The sequence below is a fragment of the Macaca nemestrina genome, chromosome 12 (genome assembly GCF_043159975.1).
Source record: "Macaca nemestrina isolate mMacNem1 chromosome 12, mMacNem.hap1, whole genome shotgun sequence".
Taxonomy (NCBI): domain Eukaryota; kingdom Metazoa; phylum Chordata; class Mammalia; order Primates; family Cercopithecidae; genus Macaca; species Macaca nemestrina.
Genome location: NC_092136.1, coordinates 104,963,238 through 104,988,087, shown reverse-complemented (window position 1 = coordinate 104,988,087; position 24,850 = coordinate 104,963,238). Strand labels below are relative to the sequence as shown.

At 35.8% G+C, this 24,850-nt stretch overlaps 2 protein-coding genes across 5 annotated transcripts in view; both read left to right on the top strand.

The window, feature by feature from the left end:
• Positions 1-1,957: 1,957 nt before the first annotated feature.
• On the top strand, positions 1,958-11,843 carry LOC105493685 (caspase-1). 3 transcript variants are annotated; one of them, XM_011761538.3, is made up of 10 exons: positions 1,958-2,033; positions 2,657-2,923; positions 3,998-4,060; positions 5,854-5,969; positions 6,632-6,805; positions 7,238-7,472; positions 7,874-8,017; positions 10,183-10,292; positions 10,816-10,926; positions 11,579-11,843. In XM_011761538.3, exons 1-9 carry the CDS (start codon positions 2,027-2,029, stop codon positions 10,912-10,914), a joined length of 1,215 nt encoding a protein of 404 aa, XP_011759840.2. In that variant the 5' UTR covers positions 1,958-2,026; the 3' UTR covers positions 10,915-10,926; positions 11,579-11,843. The 3 variants fall into 3 exon arrangements, with proteins under 3 accessions (XP_011759840.2, XP_011759839.2, XP_011759841.2); XM_011761537.3 differs by having other exon boundaries at positions 10,816-10,946; XM_011761539.3 differs by lacking the exon at positions 1,958-2,033 and adding an exon at positions 2,057-2,220 and having other exon boundaries at positions 10,816-10,946.
• Positions 11,844-11,930: 87 nt separating this feature from the next.
• LOC105493684 (caspase 5) overlaps positions 11,931-24,850 on the top strand; it is a 31,303-nt gene continuing 18,383 nt past the window's right edge. The window contains exons 1-3 of one of the 2 annotated variants that reach the window (XM_011761535.3): positions 11,931-14,041; positions 21,918-22,172; positions 23,637-23,888. In XM_011761535.3, the coding sequence (XP_011759837.2) occupies positions 14,035-14,041; positions 21,918-22,172; positions 23,637-23,888 (514 nt within the window). In that variant the 5' untranslated portion in view covers positions 11,931-14,034. Of the gene's footprint in view, positions 14,042-21,914; positions 22,173-23,636; positions 23,889-24,850 lie in introns of both variants that reach the window. The other variant, XM_011761534.3, reaches the window with a different exon arrangement.

The following is a 24,850-nucleotide window of genomic DNA, read 5'->3' as shown; positions in this document are numbered from 1 at the left end:
TTAGAAATTTCTTCGCCAGATGCCTTGAATCATCTCTCTCAAGTTCAAAGTTCCACAGATCTCTACGGCAGGGGCAAGATGCCACCATCTCTTCACTAAAACACAGCAAGAGTCACTTTTATTCCAGTTCCCAACAAGTTCCTATCTTCATCCGAGATGAGCAGCATTTGGTCAAAGCCATTCAACAAGTCTCTAGAAAGTTCCAGACTTTCTTACATTTTCATGTCTTTTTCTGAGCCCTAAAAACTGTTTCAACCTCTGCATTTTACTCAGTTCCACCGTTGCTTCCACATTTTTGGAGATCTTTACAGCAGCACTCCATTACTCGGTATAAATTTACTGCATCAGTCATTTCTCACACTACTAATAAAGACATATTCAAGGCTAGGTAATTATATAGAACAAAAAAGAGGTTTAATAGACTCACAGTTCCACATGGCTGGGGAGGCCTCAGAATCATGACAAAAGGCAAAAGAGGAGCAAGGACATGTCTTACATGGATGCAGGCAAGAGGGTATGAGCAGGGGAATTCCCTTTTATAAAACCATCAGAACTCATGAGACATTAATTATCAGGAGAACAGCGTGGAAAAAAATAGCACCTATGATTCAATTACATCCCACCAGATACCTCCCATAACACATGAGGATGATTACAATTCAAGGTGAGATTTGGGTAGGGAAACAGAGACAAACCATATCACCAGCCTTCATGTTTGCCTTCCCCTCTTGAATGTGAGACCAAAGGGGAAAGGACCATGATATGTTTTGACTGAACCTCTGGCACTTAGAGCAATGTCATCCATATATGTTTGCTAAACGAATGACTAGACGCACTGCTTGAGGATTCTAACAAAATGTAAACTTAGCTAGATAATCTGCACGTAATCATCCTTGATTATTTTTCTAACCTTAAACATTTGTATCAATTATAGTAATATCACTCATTATTTGCTTACCATTTGCCAGGCTATGTTCCATGCATTTTCCACATTTTCTCTCACTTAATGCTCAAAACTGTGTAGGTACATACTATTAGTAAAATTATTTCACAGACAGAGGAGCAAATGCATAGGGAAGTTCAATATCTTGCCAAGGAAGGGAAGTTTAAAATGCTAAGTTCAACATTCTGAGTCCAGAGCCTATGCCCTGGGCCTCTATGAGGCAATTTCCCTCAAAAATAAACCCTCCAGGATGGGTGGATGCCTCATGCCTGTAATCCTAGCTCTTTGGGAGACCAAGGTGGGCACAGTACTTGAGCCCAGGAGCTGAAGACAAGCTTAGGAAACACAGGGAGACCCTGTCTCTACAAGAGATACAAATATTAGCTGGCCATGGTGGCATGTGCCAGTAATTGCAGCTACTCGGAAGGCTGAGTTGGAAGAATCATCTGAGTCTGGGAAGTGGAAGCTACAGTGAGCCAAGGTTGAGAAACTACATTCCGGCCTGCACGACAGAATGATACCCTGTATCAGAAAAAAAAAAAAAAAAAAAAGAAAGAAAAAGAAAAGAAAAGAAAAGAAAAGAAAAGAAAAAGCAATGTGAAAAGAACCTTAAATAAGAAAAGCTTTAATTCTGGTGAAAAATGTTTCCATTTCCCTTAAAGCAAAAATGTTTCACAGGGACATACACTACCCTCAACTTTCCCAAGAGCTGTGAGGTGGGGTCAGGGGAACAGTGGTTCACATAATCCAAAGGTTGTGTTACTTTTCTCTGTCAAGCTTTCTAATGATTGAGAAACTCTTCATTGTGTGAATTTAATTGTACATAAACTTTTTCAATCCTGTCTTATTCTCCAAGCCCCATTCCCCTCCTACCCTGATCTATCCAAGGGCTGGTGAACAAAATTTCCCATGGATACACTACCTGATGTAGGCTACAGTTCTGATTCTTTAATGGAAAGAAAAATAAAGACATGCATATGCATGTGCAGTAAGTGTTTCCCAATACATGTACAGGCCCTGCCAAAAAGGAAGACGAAGCATACTTTCAGTTTCAGCCACACAAGAAGGGAGGAGAGAAAAGCCATGGCTGGTGAGTCTTTTACTTTTCCAACTCTGCTGGGAAGAAAGAGTTGTGGAAAGAGCTGGTTCTTCTGGAAACCATAATTCGTATCTGTGGAAGTTTACCTGAGCAGAAGTGAGGAAAAGAGGGGAGAGGGAGGAGAGAAGGAACTAGAAGATTCTTGCAGCCTTTAGAAAGGAAAGGCAAGCCCAGAAAGGTACTGAGGCTTTAGGGGCAGCCTGCTGTCATTTTGCAATCTTAATTAAACTCTTACATGTCAAAAGTCTGACAGAGGGTACAGAATTGGCACAGGAGGAGCACTAGCAGCAGTGATTCCTAAATGAAATGGGCTATTTCTGCTTCATTACTTTATTATTCAGAGTTAAATAAAGAAAGGACATAAGAGGATGATCTTCACTTTCCAGGGACTAATGTGAAAATGGTAAACTCAGTCTTCAGGCCACTCCATGCACACGTATGGAGACTATTGAGGGAAACAAGTAGGGCAGTGATATAGTAAGAAGATGGATTACCCAACTGTGAGGAGGGGGACATTTCACTGATGAAATCTAAATGAGGTCACTTTCTGTTGATTACATGAGAGGAACATGAGGCTGTCTTTATGATGTGAGAAATCTTTGTGCTCCAAACAGACAAGGTCCTGAAGGAGAAGAGAAAGCTGTTTATCCATTCCATGGGTGAAGGTACAATAAATGGCTTACTGGATGAATTATTACAGACAAGGGTGCTGAACCAGGAAGAGATGGAGAAAGTAAAACGTGAAAATCCTACAGTTATGGATAAGGCCCGAGCTGTGATTGACTCTGTTATTCGCAAAGGGGCACAGGCATCCCAAATTTGCATCACATACATTTGTGAAGAAGACAGGTACCTGGCAGGGACGCTGGGACTTTCAGCAGGTAAGGGTCAGTGACTCACACTCAAGTTCACCTAGGGCCTGTCTTCATGCCTAACATTTAATTTCTTTACTAGTCCTGTTAATTTGAAGAAAACTTTCTTATCTCTGGCTTCAGGGCCATATTTCTGTAGCAGGGTCCCTATTGCATGTGCTTTGACTCTCCTTTGATTCTTTTCCTTCATCCTCAGTGGCCCTCTTCTGATTATTCATTTCCTGTTCTGAGTATGTGGTAGTTCCTTTGCTGAAGCTCATGAGAACCATCTGAAAAGCTTCATGCTATGGGTTCCAGTGTTCCTGGCAAGGCAAAATATTTACTTGTGGACTTACTTTTATTGAGTGCAAGGGGTCCGTAGGCACTTATGTAGTTGTAAAGCCACATGAAGTTTTAAGGTTTATCATCAAATACTTTTTATAACTTTTCTCTAAAATTTTACCCTCCCAAAAGAATAAAATATATTTTAGTGATGGCGATACACTCAGAGAACACATTGAACGTATAGAAAAGTAAAGATTTCTAGTGGCCTCATTCCTCCAGTTGCCGCTTGTATTTTCTTTGAGTAAGATCACCCATTTGCCTGTTACAAGGGGGTGGATCATGCTGTGAGGCCTGGGAATTCTCCACTTGCAACCCTCCTCAAGCCCAATACAGGGCTCAGGAACTGATCTGGCCAAATCTCATGACCACTTGGACCTACCACGTGGTGAGGATGAGAGTTCTGGTGAATTCCCAGTCACTGGTCTCTGTGGCACTTCCTAAAGCCACCTTCAGAGGTAGATGTTCTTTGAAAACAAAAGCCTTTTGTTCTAAGGGTTAGGGAAAGGTTATGCCTGTCTAAGTAGACATTGCAGATGTTTCTGTTTTCATCTATATGTAATAAACACGTGTTTTTCTATCAATGCCTCTTTCACTTTTTACCTGCCACCACTCTCTAAATTAAAGAACATCTTGAACAATATTTAATGTCAGTCAGTCAGTGTTATGGGAGAAATTTTTAGTGGGGAGTGTTTTACAGATTGGGGTATTGTTTTCCAGAGATGATAAGTGACTAATTCAATATCCTTTATCTTTTCATAGATCAAACATCTGGAGATTCCCTTAATATGCAAGACTATCAAGGAGTACCTTCTTCCTTTCCAGGTAATGCTGTTTTTAAAGGAAGAGCATTCTTTGACCCCCATCTTCCTTGACATTAATTTTGTAAGATGAACCATGGGTAAATGGGCTATTGGGAATTCTCATAGATAGGTCATACAATTTTCTTTTTGTAATCTACTCTGCTTTTGTAGAAACGGTTCCCAATGCTTCACTATCCTTGTTTATATTAAAAATTCTGAATCTGTGTCTCAAATCCTGATTACCCAAATAAGTACCAAACTTCATTATTTAAGCCTACTGAAATATTCACTCCCATCTCCCAGAGACACCTTATTCTAAACTTTCCCAGAGCTAAACATGCCGTACTTCCACACCCTGCTTCTCTTCCGGTTTTGTGTAACTTGATTATTGGTGCCACCATCACCAGTTGTTCAAAGCAGGAACTTGAAACTCATATGGGACCCTTTCTTCTCATGCACCTCTAATATTCAAGCCATGGCCAAGTTTTATACAGGCTTTTCTCAAATTTGGAACCCTCTCTCTATTTCTACTTCTATTATTTTGTTAAAAAACTGCTATTCCCTTAGTGCACTCTTAAAAAAAAAAAAAGAAACTTACATTTGAAAGCAATTTAGAGGTTAGGAATGCAAATTATTTATCAAGTTCAGATATTACTCTACTGAATTTATTAAGGTAGGATATCACGAATATTTTCTTAAACGTTTCACAGCATGGGATATTCAATGTATAAATAAATACTGTATTCTTTACTATGAAAAAATAGCTCAAAAATAACCTATAACTACTTACATTTAGTTTTTTCTATTGTTTTCACACTTCTTTATGAAGGAATCCAACATTTTATCCAACAAAGATTATTCTATAATTTTCTCCAATATGTCTAATTAGTTCTTTTCCACATCAACACATTTCATGCTGCCTTTGTTTATCTAACTGATTGTATAATCGTTTTTCAAATTTGTTTTTAGAATTAAATATTATTTTTTGCCTTAATAGTTTCTAAAAGATCCTCCACATATCTAGAAAACTTATTTCTATTTTAAAACAAAGGTTACATTAATTTCTTTAACAAGGACATCACATTGTCGGGTTGTGTGGAACCTGTGATGAAATAAAAGCCTCAAGGATTTTCTCACATAAACTCTGTGAAAACATTTCCTCATGTGTCTGTGCAATGAATATTTAGTGCTATGAATCCATCTAGTGTGTACTTTGATTTTAACATTTATCATTGTATCTTCATTCTAGTTCATATATTCAATATTAATGTCATTTCATATGTATACATAGAAGGAAGAGATCCTGAAGGACAGGATAAAGATTCATTAAAAAATATTCCTTGTGCTTACTACCATGTATATTAAGTAAATAAATAAAAAGATAAACATATATTTTTAAAAATATTTTAGTAGATTTAATTAAGACCTCCCATTAAATTTTATCTTAGGGTTTGAATATTTTGAAAAAAGTTTATATTCTAACTATTTTATCTCACACATTGTTTGTTTTCTGAGTGTTTTATCAGGCACAGACTTGAAATTTTCCCTTTCTATGTTAGTATCTAAAATGTTTGTAGAAAGGCTGATCCTGAAATATGAAAGAAGATACTTGTAATGCATACCCGGAAATCTCTGGCTTGAAATGTGCTCCATTAGGAGCAAACTCACTCAGCTGTGTTAATGATGTAGCTCAGGACTGTCCTCCTCAGAGTGCATTTCCTCTTCTGTTGGCTTCATCCGTAGGTGAGGCCGTAAGAAACACAAAGCAGAACAAACAGGGATGCCACTGTTCATGATGTTCTTTGTCTCTTGCAGCTTCTCTGGCAATGCAGGACAACCCAGCTATGCCCACATCCTCAGGCTCAAAAGGGAATGTCAAGCTTTGCTCCCAAGAAGAAGCTCAAAGGATATGGAAAGAAAAGCCGGCAGAGGTGCCATGCTCAGAACACAAGGATAGAGTGGGGTGAAAGATACACTTGAGGCAGTTCTGAAATGCAGTGGCTTATTCTTAGAGTCAACTTCATTGAGCAGTTCTGGAGAATCATACTTCTGATCCTCTTACATAAAGGATTTCTATATCCTAGAATCCAAGGTTTATAGAAAGAGATCCAAATTGGATCCACTTCCTGGGTAAATCACATCAGCGATGGCAGCTATTGAATGCTTTTTATGAGTGGGCATTGTTCTAAGCATTTTGCACATGATAATACATAATCTTTTACCTTAAACATACCCCATTTTAGAGATCAAGAAGCTAAGACATGGTATTGTTAAATATTTTTCTCAAAGAAAAACAATCAGAAATTGGAACAATCAGCTTTAGAATTCAGTATTTTTGCTTCAAAGCTCGTGCATCTTTCAAAATCCTACCTATCAAGAACAATGAAGTCAGCAGCTCAGCTGCCATCTGGGCATTTGCAATGTTCATGTATACTCCTGAAGCAGCATTCAATTCTGTTCCCCCTTTTCAATGTATGGTTCATGGGGTTTGGTATCTTGATAGGACTAAGGAAGGGGAAGCTGTCATAAACCAGCAATGGAAATATTTAATTGGAGAGAACAAGGCTGTTCATTCAAATTACATTTCCTACAGATTTATCCAATAATGGTCAAGTCAGGCCGCACACGTCTTGCTCTCATTATCTGCAATGAAGAATTTGACACTCTTCCTAGAAGAACTGGAGCTGAGGTTGACATCACAGGCATGACAATGCTGCTACAGAATCTGGGGTACAGCGTAGATGTGAGAAAAAATCTCACGGCTTCGGTAAGTTCTATTATATAACAGAAACAATGGTCATGCCCTTCGTATAACTAAATAATATTAGAAAGCTTGGTTATAAGACCAAGAAATGTAATCTCTTGATAATCTAAAATACAAACTTGCCTTGAGAGAGTGCTGGATACTACATGGTCCCTTGTAACATAAAAGTCATTCAGCACAAGCCTGGTATAACTGAATTGGGAAATATTTTATTGACTCAGTAATGCTACTGTCTCTCTACAAGATAACTCTCTGGATGACTTCCTATAACACTTTCCTTCACCTTTCTTGAAATTAAGACTAAAATTTTTTTTGGCACCCCACTGTTTGTCATGGAATCCCTTAAGAAACTGCTTAAGTATTTATTTATTGGCTTTCCAAGGTACCATGATAGTTAATTACATAGTTGAAAATCAGTGATATGGTCTCTTTCAGGAAATGACTACAGAGCTGGAGGCATTTGCACACCGCCAAGAGCACAAGACATCTGACAGCACCTTCCTGGTGTTCATGTCTCATGGTATTCGGGAAGGCATTTGTGGGAAGAAATACTCTGAGCAAGTCCCAGATGTATTACAACTCAATGTAATCTTTGAAATGTTGAATACCAGGAACTGCCCAAGTTTGAAGGACAAACCGAAGGTGATCATCATCCAGGCCTGCCGTGGTGGTGAGTGCTGATGCCTTTGAGAACACCAGACATTCAAATACTATCTTGCTCTGTATGCATCAAGGAATTTTTGGTTTCTTTTTGTTTGTCTTTTAATGTCAAATAACACGTACTGTCAGTATTCCAGATTGCAGCTTCTGTGAATTGAATGGCTGGTTAGTAGATATTTGTTCTATATTCAAGCTTGAGACTTTAATGTGTGGAAATTTTTACAATTTGTTTGATGGTTAGAAAAGATAAATATTGTTGAAAAGATTGTAACTGAAATGTATGTGTGTATTTGCATGTAAATTAATGATAGAGCAAACACATTAATAAATATCATTGAACAGAGGCTAGGAGGGAAACATCATCTTCTCAGCCATTGATAGGTAGTAACAAATCAAATTGTGTCTTTCCAGAGAACCATGGTGTGGTGTGGTTAAAAGATTCAGCAGGAGTTTCTAGAAATGTATCTTTACCAACTACAGAAGAGTTTGAGGATGATGCTGTTAAGAAAGCCCACATAGAGAAGGATTTTATTGCTTTCTGCTCTTCCACACCAGGTAACAGGTTTCTACACAGGACATCTTTGTTGGGGCTATCAATACAAAAAGTGACAGTCACCCACTAGAGGTGATGATTAACAACTCAAGACCAACTCAAGCTTTGTTCCAAGTTATACACACAATTCCCTTTATCCAAGAGATCAATTTTACATATCTATTCAATGCATTACTAGTTAGAGAAGTCATCTATGTTTCAAAATATTTTTGGCAATTTGAGCGATAACAGAGAATTAAATGGAAGACAGTATGTGCTGTAGTACATCAGAATCTGCCTCTCCGTAGAAAACTCCACCATGTTGAGATCGTTCATTCGTCCAATTGGCCCAGACATCAAATACTTATAGGAGAAGAGTAGTAGCAAGGTTCCGAAAAGTAGAAGAGCAAGCAAGGCACTTTAGGGCTCTAAATTTAAGTGGGTTTTACCTGGAAGCATGAAGCATACAAGACAGAATATATTTGAATTTTTCTAAATGTATGCTTTGGAGTAAGAATCTTGCTATTATTGACTGACCCAGACATTTAGTACTTTGTAAAACAACTCCACTAGTTCCTCCTTGGGCTTTCCTTGAATTGCTCACTAATATGTGAATATAAATACTATTTTTCTAAGGATTTAATAAATTAATATGTTTGAAATGTTGGAAATGACACAAAATAAAGCACACATTAAAGAACTGCTATTATTTAAAATTTATTTATTTGATAACTTAATTCAGTTACTTTTCTAAGCGAGATTTAGATAAAAATTATTTAAATCCTTTCATTCACCATGTTTGACAGTTTCCTGAAAGGACTCGCATTCACTTGGTCACCTCTAGCCCAAAGGCCCTGCCTCTGCTCAAATAGTTAAGTTTTCTAAAATATTTTCTAAAATGAGATATCTTCTTTCAGAAGAGGTTTGGTTCTGTATTGTGTTGAACATGCCCTGATGTAGAACTCAATAATTTTTTTCCTAATGATCAGAAACAATGACAGCACCCAAAAACACCATACATTTTCAGCCTGAGTACATATAGTAGAGTTTAACATTAGACAGAACTGTTACTTAGTATCTTTTGATCCCAGCCTTCCACATGACATTCACCACTCTCTAAGTAGCTCTTTGCAGGCCCCTGGCTTCTCGTCATCAATCTGGCTGATTTATGTGTCCTTCTTTTCTTTCACTTTCCTTACTCCTCCCTTCCAGATGACTGTCAGAAACTCCAATTTAGTTATCTATAACTTCCATGTTAAACCTATCTCCACATTCTGCTGTGCCAATCCCAACCACATCATAGTGATCTCCTGAAGAAAAATAATTATCTACTTCCTTAATTTCACAAAACATTTGCAGAGACATCTGTCTCCACCATATCTTTCACTTACTTCCTTTTACTAGAACAAGTCTCAGTTAAAGCCTTCATTTAGCTGAGATGACTGTGTTTCTAAATAGAATTTTATTATCAATATATACTTTATGACCATTATAACTGGCTAAAATGTGTCATTAAAGAATGTGTCTGTCATTATATACAGAGTTATTGCTGCTGCTTTTCTCTTATGCCTTCCTTTGTATAATTTTATACCTTCATTACTTCTGTGTCTACTATGCAGTAAATTAATATTGCTTTTCTTTAATATTTCTCTTCTTCATAAGAACTTTTTCCCTGCAATATAATACACTCATTTCCTTATCTACTCTTTCTAGATTTCTACTTTTGTTCTGTTTTATGATTTTTATAGTTAACTTTTTGTGTGTAAATATCTTACTGTCAATGTTATTTAATTTTGATTAATTTTTTATGAAGTATATAAATTGAGATTTGTTAATATAATTACCTGTAGACTGAGTATTGCATATCCTGGGTTATCTCAAACACTTGTGTGACCTCAGATACCACTTGTGTATGGAATTATTACCATCCCCTGTACAGCTGAGTCTATTAAATATCAGAATGCATAATTAACTTAAATCACAGTCAGTAATACCACTTTGGAAATGTACATTTAGATATTTTGTTTCCAAATCCCAATCACTCCCCTCTACCGCATTCTGCCTTTTCCTTATTTGCTACTAAATTTATGATTTCAAACATCACTCAGCTGGAGTAGAAATATTAGGGTTTCTTCTCTTTCTTCAGGCAAGAGCTAGTCTTGAGATTTGAAATGTGCTTTATCAACAGATAACGTTTCTTGGAGACATCCCACAAAGGGCTCTGTTTTTATTATAAGACTCATTGAACATATACAAGAATATGCTTGTTCCTGTGATGTGGAGGAAATTTTCCGCAAGGTAGGACTCTAGACGATGCTATTTTCACTCTACTTCCCTGAATGCTTGACTATTGCAATTGGAAGCATAGAAAGCAGATCCAGACTTGTTTATCTTCCAATAATACCCTTTTTTTCCAAAAGAGTTTTGGAGTTCTTTAGAGAGTGGACAAACCTGGGAGCCAGATCCAACCTGTAATGACACCCACGGCCTTGAGAAAACAATCATTTAGTTTCACCCCCTCCTGCCTTTCAGAGACAAATGAATGGACTCTAATTACCTGTGTCTTTCTTGGCTATTAGATCCAGCAGCAGACTTAAAATGCCCTGAGGAGGGTCATTCAATGCTTACATACATATATGGCTATACTTGTTGCAGATGGAAGTACTTTTTGTTTTTGTCACTTATTTTGCTATATTTGTTGTAGTTCTTTGGCGCAACTCAAGAAGCTCTTGAAAAAAAAACTCAGCAAAAAACAAAAAAACAAAAAACAAAAAACAAATAAACAAAAAAAACGGGCTACAGACTTTCCTTACTCTTTTAGGTTCGACTTTCATTTGAGCAGCCAAGTGGTAGAGTGCAGATGCCCACCACTGAAAGAGTGACTTTGACAAGATGTTTCTACCTCTTCCCAGGACATTAAAATAAGGAAATTGTACGAATGTCTGTGGGCAGGTACATGTGTATGGTCGGGAGTGTGGGAAGGCTGAGGAAAGGGTACTGACAGTCCATTTCAGTCAACAATTCTAGGTCTACAGGCTCAGAATCATTAATCCAAAAATTTGAATTTTGAAATGCTCTAAAATCCAACACTGTGTGAGCGCCTGCATGATATTCAAAGGAAATGTTTATTGAAACATTTCAAATTATAGGTTTTTGGATTGGGGATGCTAAACCAATAAGTATACTGCTGAATTCCAATATACAAAAATATCTGAAATTTGAAATATTTCTGGTAGCATGCATTTCAGATAAGGGATAATCAAGCCATAATATGATATACAGAAAATACTGAAGTAATGCCTTTCTTCTGGTCAGTGCAGAGCACGTTCCTCTTCTCCCAAAGTTTTTTATTTAGACCCCTTCTGAGATTCAGCTGACTTTGGTCCACAAGTGGCTGTAAGACTATGAACCCTCACTTTTAGATGTTTCTCTCCTTCACCTCAGCAGGGTATATTTAAACATAGCATGTGGTCTTTCCTTTTAAAATTGTGTATGTTCCCATTGGTGGTATAACTTTATAACTTACATGTCTTTAACAAAATGTTTTCCTATGTTTACTTTTTTTTAATTTCTTTTTCTCATAGGAAGTGAAGAGATCCTTCTGTAAAGGTTTTTGGAATTATGTCTGCTGAATCATAAACTTTTTTTGAGCTAATAAATCTGTTAGAAAAATGAAAACTTGTCCTCAGTTTTCTCCCATACTGAAGAAACAGGGATTGGAACTTAGAGCGACTAAGGAATTTAGAGTGTTCGACTTAATCTGTCAGACCCGAACTGGCTATTGGCACCTTTCTTTCCCAGAACTTAAAGTAAAATAAAATATAAAAATTAAAAAAAAGGAAAATCAGACTTACAAACATAGTAATGTTATTAATTACTTTCTTGAACAAAAATTTATTTTGTGCCATTTTTAAAAATAGTAAAATAATTTGCTGGGCTTTCTGCTTTGGGGATGCGATGTAAGTTACAGCAGGTGTCTGACTTCAAGTAATTTAGAGTTCAGCAGGAGAGATGGGGGAAGACAGCTAGTTTTGACAGTGACAGTGTAGTGTGATAAGAAACTTTTCCTAAATCCCACAGTTTACTACTGACCAATCCATGAACAGAACTTGCATGTTTCTACGCTTTGCAAAAGTATTTAAGACAAAGAAATCAACCCTAGACCCTCAGTAGTTCACAGACTCCTTGAAAAGGTAAGACGGCCATCCAAAATGAAGCACTTGGCAAATGGCTCATGACACCCTGAAGAAAATCTAGGATGCATGGTGTGCACAATGAAGTCCTGGTATGGTGCAGAGAAAATGAGTTTGGGATGAAATCATTCACTCAGTGATGTTAAGATTTAGGGATGATTCAAAGAACTACCCCTTTACTTGCAAATATGAGTTTTTTCTAGTATTAAACATATTAAATGAGAGTTAATTTCTGACTTTTTTAAAACCTTCATAGTTGAACACATTACAGTCTCTCTCTCTCTCTCTCTCTTCTTTTTTGCCTTTTATTAACTGTTTTTCTGGGCATATTTCTTCTGCACTATCATGCATATTCTACTACAACCTGAGACTACATCTGTATCAGTCTTTGCTCAGAGAATATCAAAAAGCAGAAGTGAATTACCACCTTAAGTAAAAATGAACTGTTAAAGCAGTTTTAGTCAGTTGAAGAACAGCATTCCAGGAAATAGTTAAGAGGATTCCTTCAGAACTATCTCTAATCAAGGGGTAAGACAGGGAGATGGGGAGGAGAAGACTCCATCATGATTCCTCAGCACAGTTTAAGCAAGAAATACATGTATTGAATAAACAATCCTTTCCTTCTTTCTTTTTTGTTGTTGTTGCTGATTTTGTTGAGTGTCAGTTGGTTGTAGGTGTGTGGCTTTATTTCGGGGTTCTCTATTCTGTTCCCTTGGGCTATGTGTCTGTATTTTGTGCCAGTACCTTCCTGTTGTGGTTACTGCAGACTTCTAGCATAACTTGAAGTCCAGTAACGTGATACATCCATCTTTGTGAAAAGCAGTTTGGAGATTTACCAAAGAACGAAAAAAGGAACTATCATTTGTCCAAGCATCCCATTACTGACTGAATCCTCAAGGGAAAATATATTGTTCTATCAAACAGACATGTGCTTTCAATGTTTGCCACAGCACTATTCACCACAGCCAAAATAATAGAATCAACCCAGGTGCCCATCAATGGTGGACTGGATTTTAAAAATGTGGTACACACTTACTATGGAATATTACACAGCCATAAAAATGAAATCCTGCCCTTTGCAGCAATGTGGATGCAACTGGAGGCCATTATTCTAAGCAAATTGATGCAGAAACAGAAAACCAAATATCACATAATCTAACTTGTAAGTTCTAGCTAAATACTGTGTACACATGGACATAAAGATGGGAATAACAGGCACAGGGAGCTACTAGAGGGAGGAGTAAAGGAAGAGGGCAAGAACTGAAAAACTATGTACTGGGTGCTATTCTCATTACCTAGGTGATAGGTTAAATTGTACCACAAACCTCTGCATCACCTAATATACTCTTGTGACAAACCTGCATATGTACCCCTGAAACGCAAATAAAAATGGAAATGAAAAATAAAGAAACCCAAGCCATACAAAATATTTGGTTAATTCTTATGGGAAGATGCAAGGAAACTAGTTAGATTTTACTCATTCAAGACATGTGTTTTTAGATGAGTAGAGGTAGAAAAACTGACAGATCAGAAGAGAAGGATGAATAGAAGATGTGGGGCTATGGAGAGAAAAGGAAAAAGAAAACCAGGCTGAAGTTTCAACCCACAGAACAATGTTTTGTTATTTGTACTTTTTTCCCCAGGGGAGAATCTAGAGTTCAAGACTAGAAAGCCAATTTGCTGACTATAGGGCACTTCCCAGTAATGAAACTAGAAGTTCCCAGAAGCAGCTTTGTAATCTGTGATCACATGTTCCCACTCCCTGCAATAAGGAAATACCTGGTGTCTTTTAATTCTGAGTCTGAGCCACTTTCCAGTGCTGCACGAAGAGACAGAAGCTGTTAGCTATGGCTGGTGAGTCTGGAGTCCTTTTCTGACTAGCAGCTGGGGACTCAGGTCTTAGAAAAACCTTGATTTATTGCTGGGTGACAGGCAGAAATAGCAAAAGGAAAATCAACAATAGTGTGCATACTGAATCCTTCTCTTATTGGTGGTAAGTAGTTTGAATCATGAGACCCTGTGTTAGAGACACTGAAGAAGAATATGTTCTCTAGATGTTTTCAAGCCAGAAAAAAGCTAATTCCTTTCCTTCAGCTTCTGTGAATCAAAGAGAGGGTAAGGGAAGACAGAGGAAGTTATTTGTGTGAGAAAACTCCAGAAATTTCTAAATGCACTCTGAAATCTTCTCTGCTTCCTTTTGATTCCAAATTAATCCTCCAGACTAGGAACCTTCTCCCTATAATCAGATCTGAGAGCCTCTGTGTTCTCAACGTGTTGTCATCTCTTATCTTGAATTACGTTATTGGTCTGTTTAAAGTGATTGCATTTTTTCCACCTTTCTGTGTAGTTATGGTACTAACTATTATAATGTAATATTTCTTAGGTTGCTATCGTAGACTTTTAACTGGCTTCCCATTCCCAGAAACTTAACCCTTCAGTCCATACTGTACACTAATTTCAGGCCAACTGTCTTATACACAGAAGCTGAAAAAGCCTATGAGTTGGAGTCTTAGGCTACTTAAGCAGCTGCTATTCCAGCAGGTCATATTGCTTCTGTGGCTTCATTCTCCTCATTGGAAAAAGGAAGAAACTGGAATAGATCAGTGTTTTCTAAACCTTATAACATATATGAATAATCTGTAGTCACATTTAAAAATCAGATTACTACCGCCTTCCCAACCCTGAATAGCTCAATCTTTATAGTCTATAGACATTTATTAACCTTTAAAGATCTGCTGACAATTCTTATGAAGCTAGCCTGGCATAGGTTCTTCTGCAGGTTAGCATTATTAGCACAGTTGGTGTCAGTTAAATCTCACCTCTCATATGCTAGGGATCTATTAATGTAATTTTCTTACTCAGCAGCATACATTGACTCCCTGTTGCCTTTTAAAAAATATCTAAGCTTTCAGATAGGTGTTTCTGTCTTTCAAAATATACTTTTTCATTTTTCCATTAATCACTGAGGCACGATTTTCAAGTTCATAAGAAAAAAAAGCAAATATTGACTGCATTTTACTTCACTTGTACTTCCTTGCTATTGAGTTTCTTTCTTCCTTTGATTCTTCCGTAGCTTAATTATCTCCAAGGTTTATGACTCACCTCACAACATTTAACTGAAACTCCTAAAATGCAGGAATTGCTCGCTTTTAAAATTTTTTTGTGTATTTTATGATACTAAAAAGCAGTTGGCCAGGGAGGAGTAAGTCAAATTCATAGCCATGGCTACCTCTTTGGCCGGGCAGGCTGACTTTACTGGTCATAGCCTGGAGTCAGGAGAATCATTAGATAATAGATAGGAGAAATTGAAGGGTGCTAATCAAAAACGAGTTAAGTGGGTCAATAATTATAAATAACCATGTGTAGTTGGTCTTTGTTAACTAAAACTAGTGAAAAAACAGTACCCTATGTAAAATGTGTAAGAACATCACATCACTTTGCCTAGGACCAAAACTGATCTCGAAGAATTTGGCCTCTAAATTATTCCATTCGTTTTTATTATCACTGCAACTTCAATTCAGTGATTATTAAAATAACAAAAAATAATCAATAAAAACTGTTTTTTAAAAATAATCCTGTGTGATAGGTATCTCATGCACTCTCTCTGACTGAATATTTAAAACCAGTCAGTTAAGTCTGTGCTATTATTGCCATTTTATAGTTGAGGAAGATGTCTAGAAAAGGACTATAAAATTTTCTTTTGGTCTAATGTCTCTCGAGAAGAGTGACTCTAGGCTGGCCTGACTCTTAAACTCGACACTCTAACGTTCTGTCAATTTTCTGCAAACAAACATCTTCAGATGGGGGCCCTATCTCTGATCACGCCCACTTCAGTCCTGGCTGCACACTTCAATACTTTCTAAAGCCCAGTTCTCCCAGCTTCTTGATTACTTTAGACACCCTAAAATCTTTGTTTCTTCCCACACTGCTCTCTATTAGGAGATCACCCCTCACTTGTCCAAGGGGCAAATTCCTCCTAGTCTTTTGGGTGTCTGTGCCAAGCCCTCCCTTCTCTGGACAACTATCTTCTACCTGAGACACAGTGTGCTCATGCTTTTTTTGGGGCATCTGCTTATTATTTAAATCCTTATAATGTTTTTTATTTTACTTATTTGCATATCTATCTTTCCACTTGACTGTAAGCTTGAACATGTAAGAATACTTCCTCAAAATGGTACCCTCACCACTAGCAGAGTATCTTTCACAAACTTTTGCTCACTAAATTTTCCAGAATGAATATGCCTTTCTTCTGCTTGAAACTTCCAGTGTGTGCTTATTGTCTATTAAATAAAATCAAACTTACTTACCTTTTATTAAATATTCTTCAAGAGTTGGGCCATACCTAAAATTTATTCATTTGTTTCTACATTCACTCAAGTAGTGATTCAGTAGATAATTATTAGACTTCCCTTGAATGCCAGAAGTAGTGCAGGCCTAGTTTATGGCCACTTGCCCTCACAGAGCATAAAATCTAATGGTGGATGCTGAGAATTAGACTGGAAATCACAATTAAAGGTAAAAAAGTATGCTACCCTAAAGAGAAACAAGGTGCCCCAGGGACATGTACCTCTGACACTGTCTCCCCTCGGAGAATCAGAGGGTTGCCTGAAAAAAAAAATGTCATCCCGTCTTAGACTTGGAGAATAAACAGAAAGCATAGGAGAATAGGAAGCAAGGAGAAGGTAGGAGACTGGACCAAACATTAAAAGAGGAGCAGAATATTTTAATTGTAGTGAGCAAGGTGGGGACAGTATCAGAAGATGAGGCTGAATGAGAAGGCCTAGGTTAGAATAAGTTGAGAGGTTTCATGGACAAATCTAGATATTGGAACACTCTTCATTGTGAATAACAGAATAGTAGGGAGAAAAAGAAGATGTATAAGGTTCTTGGTGTAATTAAGAAAGAAGGGGTGTTGGCCTGAATAGAAGTAATGAACAATTAGAATTAAGAGTAGTGGTCAGATTCTGAAAATGTTTAGTAAATAAAATCAGTGCAGTGTGAATTGAGTTGGGGAATAAGACATAAAGAAGGCAGAAGAAGTTTAATATCATAACGTTTTGCTGCCTTCCTGCACTTGGAAGTTAGGTATTATTTTTTACTATATGGAGGAGAAAATGAAGGATGGAAATAGAAGAAAATTAGCAGTTCAATTTTAAAAGTTCAATTGAATGAGGCTGTGGGATAATTTTAAGTGATGTCTCATTGTTGGACATATGGGTTTCCATACAGGATCCACATCTGGGCTGATCTGTAAATTGGAGTAATTTATTTATTATTTTAAACTTATAATTGATGCTATGAGAATTTATAGATTATGAAAAGAGGATCTCAAGTCAAACATCTTGAATTGTTTTTTATAAAAATTATTTTATTTATTTAATTGGAAAATAAATATTTTATATACTTATGTACAAAATGATGTTTGAAATATGTATTGTAGAATCCCTAAAGGGCTAAATAACATATGCATTACCTCATATGCTTATCTTTTTTTGTGATCACAGCACTTAAAATTTATACTGTCAAACAGTTTTCAAGAATACATCACTAACTATAGTCACTATGTGGTGCAATAATTTCTTAAACTTATTTCTCTTATCTAATTGAAATGTTGTTTCCTTTGATCAACATCTCCCCAAACTTCCTGTCTTCTCCTAATCACCACCATTCTACCTTCTGCTTTTATGAGTTTAACTTTTTTAGAGTCTACACATCAGTGAGGTCATATAGTATTTGGTGCCCATCTTCACTTATTTTATTTAATATAATATTATCCACATTCATCAATGTTGTCACAAAAGACAGGATTTTTTTCATTTCTCTAAAGCTGAATACTGTTGCATTACGATATTTTCTCCATCCATTCATCCATCTACAGATACTTAGGTTGATTTTATATCTTGCCTATTGTGAATAATGCTGCAATCACAATGGAAGTGTATATGTCTTTTCAACATACTTACTTAATGTTTAAAATATATACTAAATATTTGGATTGCTACATCATTTTTAACATTTTTAATTCATTTTAATTTTTAACTTTTTGAGGAGTTTCCTATTGTTTTTCATTATGAATGTACTAATTTATATTTTCACCAACAGTATACTAGAGTTCCTTTTTCTCTACATCATTTCCAACACTTGTTATCTTTCTTTTTATATAATACCCATTGTAATCAGTCTAATAGGTGTGAGGCAATATCTCATTGTGGTATTAATCTCCCTAGTGATCAGAGATGTTGAGCATTTTGTATATACCTGTTGTCCATTTATGCATCTTCCTTTGAAAAATGTCTATTTTGGTCCTTGGTTCATTTTGTAATATTTATTTTCTTCCTATTGAATTGTGTTTCTTATATATTTTGAATATTAATATCTTATCAGATATATGGATTCAAATATTTACTCCTATTCTGTTGGTTGTCTCTTCACACTGCTGTTTCCTTGGCTTTGCAAAACTTTTCAGTTTGATGTAATCTCATATCTTAATTTTGCTTTCTTTTCCCATGTTTTTGGTGTTACATCCAAAAATCATTGTCTATACCAATGTCATTAAGCTTTCCCATGTTTTTGTGTAGTAGTGTAATAGTTTCAGTTATTAGGCTTATGTTTTTAATCCACTTTGAGTTGATATTTGTATATGATGACAGATAAGGGCCCAATTTCATTCTTCTACTCTTAGATATTTAATTTTCCCAACATCATTTATTGAAGAAAATGTCCTTAGTTTATTGTGTGTTCTTGAAACTTTGTCAAAAATAAACTTACTACAAATAACTGGGTTTATTTCTGGCCTTTTTGTTATATTCCACTGTTCTCTGTGTTTGTTTTTATGCCAGTACTATGTTTGATTATTATAACTTTGCAGTATATTTTAAAGTCAGGTTGTGTGCTGCCTCCAGTTTTGTTCTTTACTCAAGAATGCTTTGGCTATTTGAATTTTTTCATAATTCCATATGAATTTTAAGGTTGATTTTCCTATTTTTGTAAAAAATGCCATTGGAGGTTTAATAGGAATTGTATTGAATTCGTAGATTTCTTGGGTAGTATAGACATAATAATATTTTCCAATTCATGAACACAGGGTATTTTTCCATTTTTGTGAATCTCATTCAGTTTCTTCTGTCAATGTTTTATAGTTATGAGTATATACATCTTTAACTTTTTGGTGACATTTATTCCTTATTTCATGAAATTTTTTTATAGCCATTATAAATGAGATTTTTATTATCCAATTTTTTTGTTTGTTTTTTTATAAAAATGATACTAATTTTTGCATGTTGTTTTTGTATCCTTCAACCTTACTGCATTTGTGTATTAGTTCTAACAGATTTTTGGTGGAGCATTTAGGGTTTTCTTAATATATGTAAGATCATGTCATTCATAAACAGGACACATTAACTTCTTCCTCTCCTATTTTGATGTCTTTAAATTCCTTCTGTTGTCTAATTCTTCTGGTTAGGATTTCTAGAATAGAAGTTGTGAAAGTGGGTATGTTTGTCCTCTTTCTAATCTTTGAAGAAAAGCTTTTATCTTTTTACCACTGAGTATGATGCTAGCTGTGTGTTTGTCATATGTGGCATTTATTGTGTTGAAAACCTCTTTAGGTTAATTGCTTATCATATTTCTCCACATATTCATTCAGTCAATACTATATTAGTTTACTAAGCATGCAAATAAGTTAAACAGAACTTCAGAACTCAGACAGAGTAGACATTCCATAAACTAACCTGTGTACTCTGCAAATCTTCACATTCTCTGTTCCGACACCTACCTAGCATTTAAAACCAGCGTTTTTGTTTTGTCTTCTAAGAAGCCTCTGTAAACTCTCCTCCTGGAATTTTCTCATCTTTTCTGAATTCCTTAAGCATCTTATCTGTGTTCTCTTAAGAAGCTCTCCATCAACTGTCATGTAATGTAGTTTGATGACTTAAGAGTTGGGGCTCTGGATTCTGAACACTTGTACTTCTGTTCCTACTCCGGAGTTACTATATACTTTGTTTTCTTTTCACAAGATTACACTCAATTTCTTAAGTAACTTATCTGTATATGTTTCCTTTTCCATATAAAAGAGCTTAATATACATTTTGCATGGGGTTTTTGTGAAATTTCAGTAAAACACTTGACCTCATGGGGGTTCAACATGTATTAACTATTATTACTGAAAGCCTGTCATGGTTAACTCTATGGAATGTGGTGTAAAAATAGGATTTGAAACCTAATTCATGTGATTTAGGGCAACCTATTATTTAAATGATTTATAAAATTGATAAAATAATAAATATTCTACTGGTTTATTGTGAGGGTCCAGTATACTACTATTTGTAAAATACTTAGAAGAGAGATTTGTAAATAATAATGATAATTACTGATGTGATATAATAATAATAATGATAATTACTGATTTATTGTATCACTTTAATAATGATAATTACTGATTTATTGATTCTAATAATAATGATAATTATTGATTTATTAAATCATTATAATAATGATAATTACTGACACTATTAATAATCGTGATAATTACTCATATGATATAATGATAATGATGATTGTCATTGCTTTATATGAATTCATTTTCAATCACAAAAAATACGTAGGAGATGTTACATTTATTATATGCTATTAGGTAACTTTTTCTCCTGTTTTGTAACTTCCATGTGTCTTTCTAATAATGGTTGGTTCATTATTGACATATGAACTCAAGATAACCTGGAAAATGAGTCTGGTACTTCTGGGCCAAAATTTTGTTCAATGTCCTGACATGTTTTCTTTAGAAAATGTATTTTGCGTGAAAGCTATCCTTATATCTAGATGAACTAGATAACAATCTTCATAGAGTTAACTGAGAAGAGAGGAGATATCTGGCTTTTCCACATACAATCTGCTTAAATCATATCTCTTGTATTGAAATAAATGATTTATTACTTTGATATATATGTATATATCATATATATAAGTATATATATGTAGATATATATAGATAAATATAGATATTTCCTGGTAAAAATTTGAATTATGCCAAGGAGTAATACAATAACTCAGTGTCATATTAATCTACCATAATATTTGTTAAATATTTTCAGTTCTAAATTTTGGTTTGAAAAAAGACGCTAAAGAATTAGGTATCCAGATGCATTTACCCACTGAATGATTAAGTTGGATGCTTACTTATGTATTCAGCAAGCAGATTAAGTACTTTTAAGCATTTTGAGCAGAAAATTCTTAATTAGCACTATTGGGTATAGCTTGTGTGTTAAAAAATGCAAATTCAAAGATATAGTTATTTCACCAAGGAAGCTAAATACAGAGAAAAGGAAAGATCCTACAGTCTAGTAGGAATAATTTGCAGTCTAGACAAGAGAATGGACTGTCCTGGATGCACACATTTCAGGTAGATCATCATGAGCTTTGAGCAAGAGAAAGAGAAATCTGAATACAGTGGATGATCAGGAAATTAGCCTTAGGCCCAATGCTGCAGAAAGGAAAAAGACAAGCTATAAAAACCAAATTTAAATGGCAATGAATTGTTAAACACAGCCTGGTAGGAATTTGATGGGTCAGAGAATGCTACAGGTACACAGAAATAGTGAGTATTTGTTGAAGACATGGTAAGACAGAAGGTATTTTCAAGGATGTTTCACATAACAGAGTTTTGTCTAAAGCAAGGGCAAAACTCTTTAAGCTATGCCCATATTTGAAGGAGTCTTTATATTCCTGACAGAAGACAGCGGCAAACAAAACCTCCATAAGAATTTAGAAGCTCTGTTCAAACGTGCCCTTCGGAGTACATTAGATAACTCGGTGAAAAAAAGATTTCTCAAATTGAAGAAAGAGGAAAAGAAAAAACAAAAGAAAAAAAAAGAAAGAGGAAAAGAAGACGGGCCCCTCGTGACAAACCACATGCCAAAGGACAACATGGCTGAACAAACATCTATGCAGACCCTATCTACTACGAATCAAAAGTCGACCGGTGTAAAAAGTAAGACTGGATATTTTATAACGGATATCTCCAATGTTTTAGAATCGATTCAATTCTAAGACCCATGCAGTGACTTCTGTGATCCCCCATCCTACCTTTATGAAACTATCATTTTCACTAAACCTATAATTTTTCTTTCAGGGACTACCTTGTCTTTTGTGGGGTGGGATCCAGTTTCCAATTGGCTAGAAGGCTGAGTCCTTGGGTTCAGACTGTGCATGGAAATAATTAATAGTAGAGGCTTGTAGTAAGACATACTCAAACCTAAACCTAGATTCTGTCATTAATAATCTATGTGACTTCCTGCATGTATCTTAACTTCTCTTGCTCCCGAATCATCAGTCTTACTGCCTATGAAATGAGGACAATTTCAGTACTTTCTCAAAAGACTGTGGAAGGTTAGAAACATTGTGCTGGTAGGCATCAACATGCCAGCAACTCCCAAGATGTTAGCTGTCATCCAGAACTCTCCTCTGAGCTCCAGACTCATTTAGCTCTAGATGCATTTTCAACAATTCTGCTCCAGTGTTTCATTGGCTTTATTAAACTAATTTTTACCTAAGAATTAAACACTTTTTCTTCTAAACAAATTTGTTCCAACTTTAACCCCTTTCCATTTTAGTAAAAGAAACTAATATATATCAAATTTCTCCCACCAGAATGCAACTGGTTGCTTTACCAATGACTGGCAGTAATTGGTAGAAGGACAGGCACAACAATTTATCACTGATATCTATATTTTCCAATAAAATTTCAAATTAAGCTAAGGTGTAGTAATTAACCTGATGTCACATAAATTCACCATGCTAGATTGGTTGTCATATTATTTTCAATTTCAAATTTTGATTGAGGAAAAGATCCTAAAAAATTAGGACTGTAGATGCAGTCATCCATTTGTTCATTAAGTCATGTATTCAGCAAGCATGCTAAGTACTTTTAAGCGTTTTGAGCACAAAGATGTTAATGAGCACAAAGATGTGGGTATAGGATGTGTGCTAAAAATGCAAATTAAAAGGTATGGTGTTTTCCCCAAGGAAACTAACTACAACAAAGAGGCCAGATTGTATAGTTTAGTAGTATTTACAGTCTAGACAAGAGCATGGACTGTCCTGGGAGTGTGCCTTTCAGGTAAATCATCATCATCATAAACTGGGAACAAGAGAAAGAGAAATATGAAAACAGCAGGTGACCAGGAAGTTAGCATTACGCCCAGTGCCACAGAAGGGAGAAGAAAAGCTATAAAAACAAATTTAAGAGGAAATGAATTGCTAAGCACAGTCTGGTATGAATTTGATGGGTGAGAGAACTCTGCAGGTGCAAAAATAAGGGTGTGTTATTCGTTGGGGACGTGGTAAAATAGAATGTATTTTCAGAAAAGTTTCATATTACAGAGTTATGTCTTAGGTGAGGGCAGAACTCTTTAAGCTGTGCCCATAGTTAAAGGAGTCTTTCTCTTTCTGACAGAAGACAATCGCAAAAAAGAAATAGTTAAGGTGTTGGAATACCTGGGCAAAGATATGCTTCATGGTGTTTTTAATCATTTGGCAAAACACGATGTTCTGACATTGAATGAAGAGGAAAAGGAAAATTATTACAATGTCAAAATTGAAGACAAGGCCCTGATCTTGGTAGACTCTGTGCGAAAGAATCGCGTGGCTCATCAAAGGTTTACCCAAACCCTTCTCAATATGGACCAAAGGATCACCAGTGTAAAACGTAAGTCTGCATCTAACACAATAAATATGTTAAATTTTCCAGAATATATTCAACTCCAAGGCCCATGCAGTGTTATCTGTGATCCTCCTACACTTTCATTTCTAAACTCTCATTTTCAGTAAACATGTCATCGTCCTGTTAGAGACCACCTTATCTTTTATGGGATGGGAACAAATTTCCAATTAGCCAAATATCTGTGTCCTTGTGTGTAGACTGTGCACAGAAATAGTTAATAGGGGAGATTTTTTAGTAGGGGATACTTAAACCTAAAGTTAGATTCTGTCACATGTGAACTATGCAGCTTCAGGCAAGTTTCTTAACCTTCCATTCTCCCTAGTCATCAGTCTTACCACCTGTGAAATGTGGACAATTCCAGTACTTTCTCACTAGACTGTCTACAGCTAGAAACATTGTAATGTCAGGCACCACATGCCAACAACTTCCAAGATATTAGCTCTCATAACTCTCTCATCTGAGCTCCAGACTCATTTAGCTCTAGTGGCATATTCAACAATTCTGCTCCAGTGTTTCACTGGCATCACAAAATGAATACAGCTAAAATTAAACGCTTTGTTTTCCAGAATAAACGTGCTCCACTTTTAACCCTTTTCCGCTTCAGTAAAAAGAAGTAATATGCACCAAGTTTCTGCTACCAGAATGTAACTGGTTTCTTCACCAATTAATAAGAGAAATTAATGGAGATCCTGGCACATAGCGGATACCTAATTAATGTGTGATGAATAAACAAATGAAGTGTATGCATGCAATAAAGAGTGCTTTCTTAATTATTATTTGGGCACCACAAATTAGAATTTTCCAATGCTTACTCATTTCTGTGAGTTACAAAATTATGATCAGGGAACTACTATAAAATGTTTAAATTTTATAACAGTTCAAAACCTTTGACACAGATTGAATTATCAGAATTATTAGAGCCTAAATATTCTCAGATTAATGTTTCC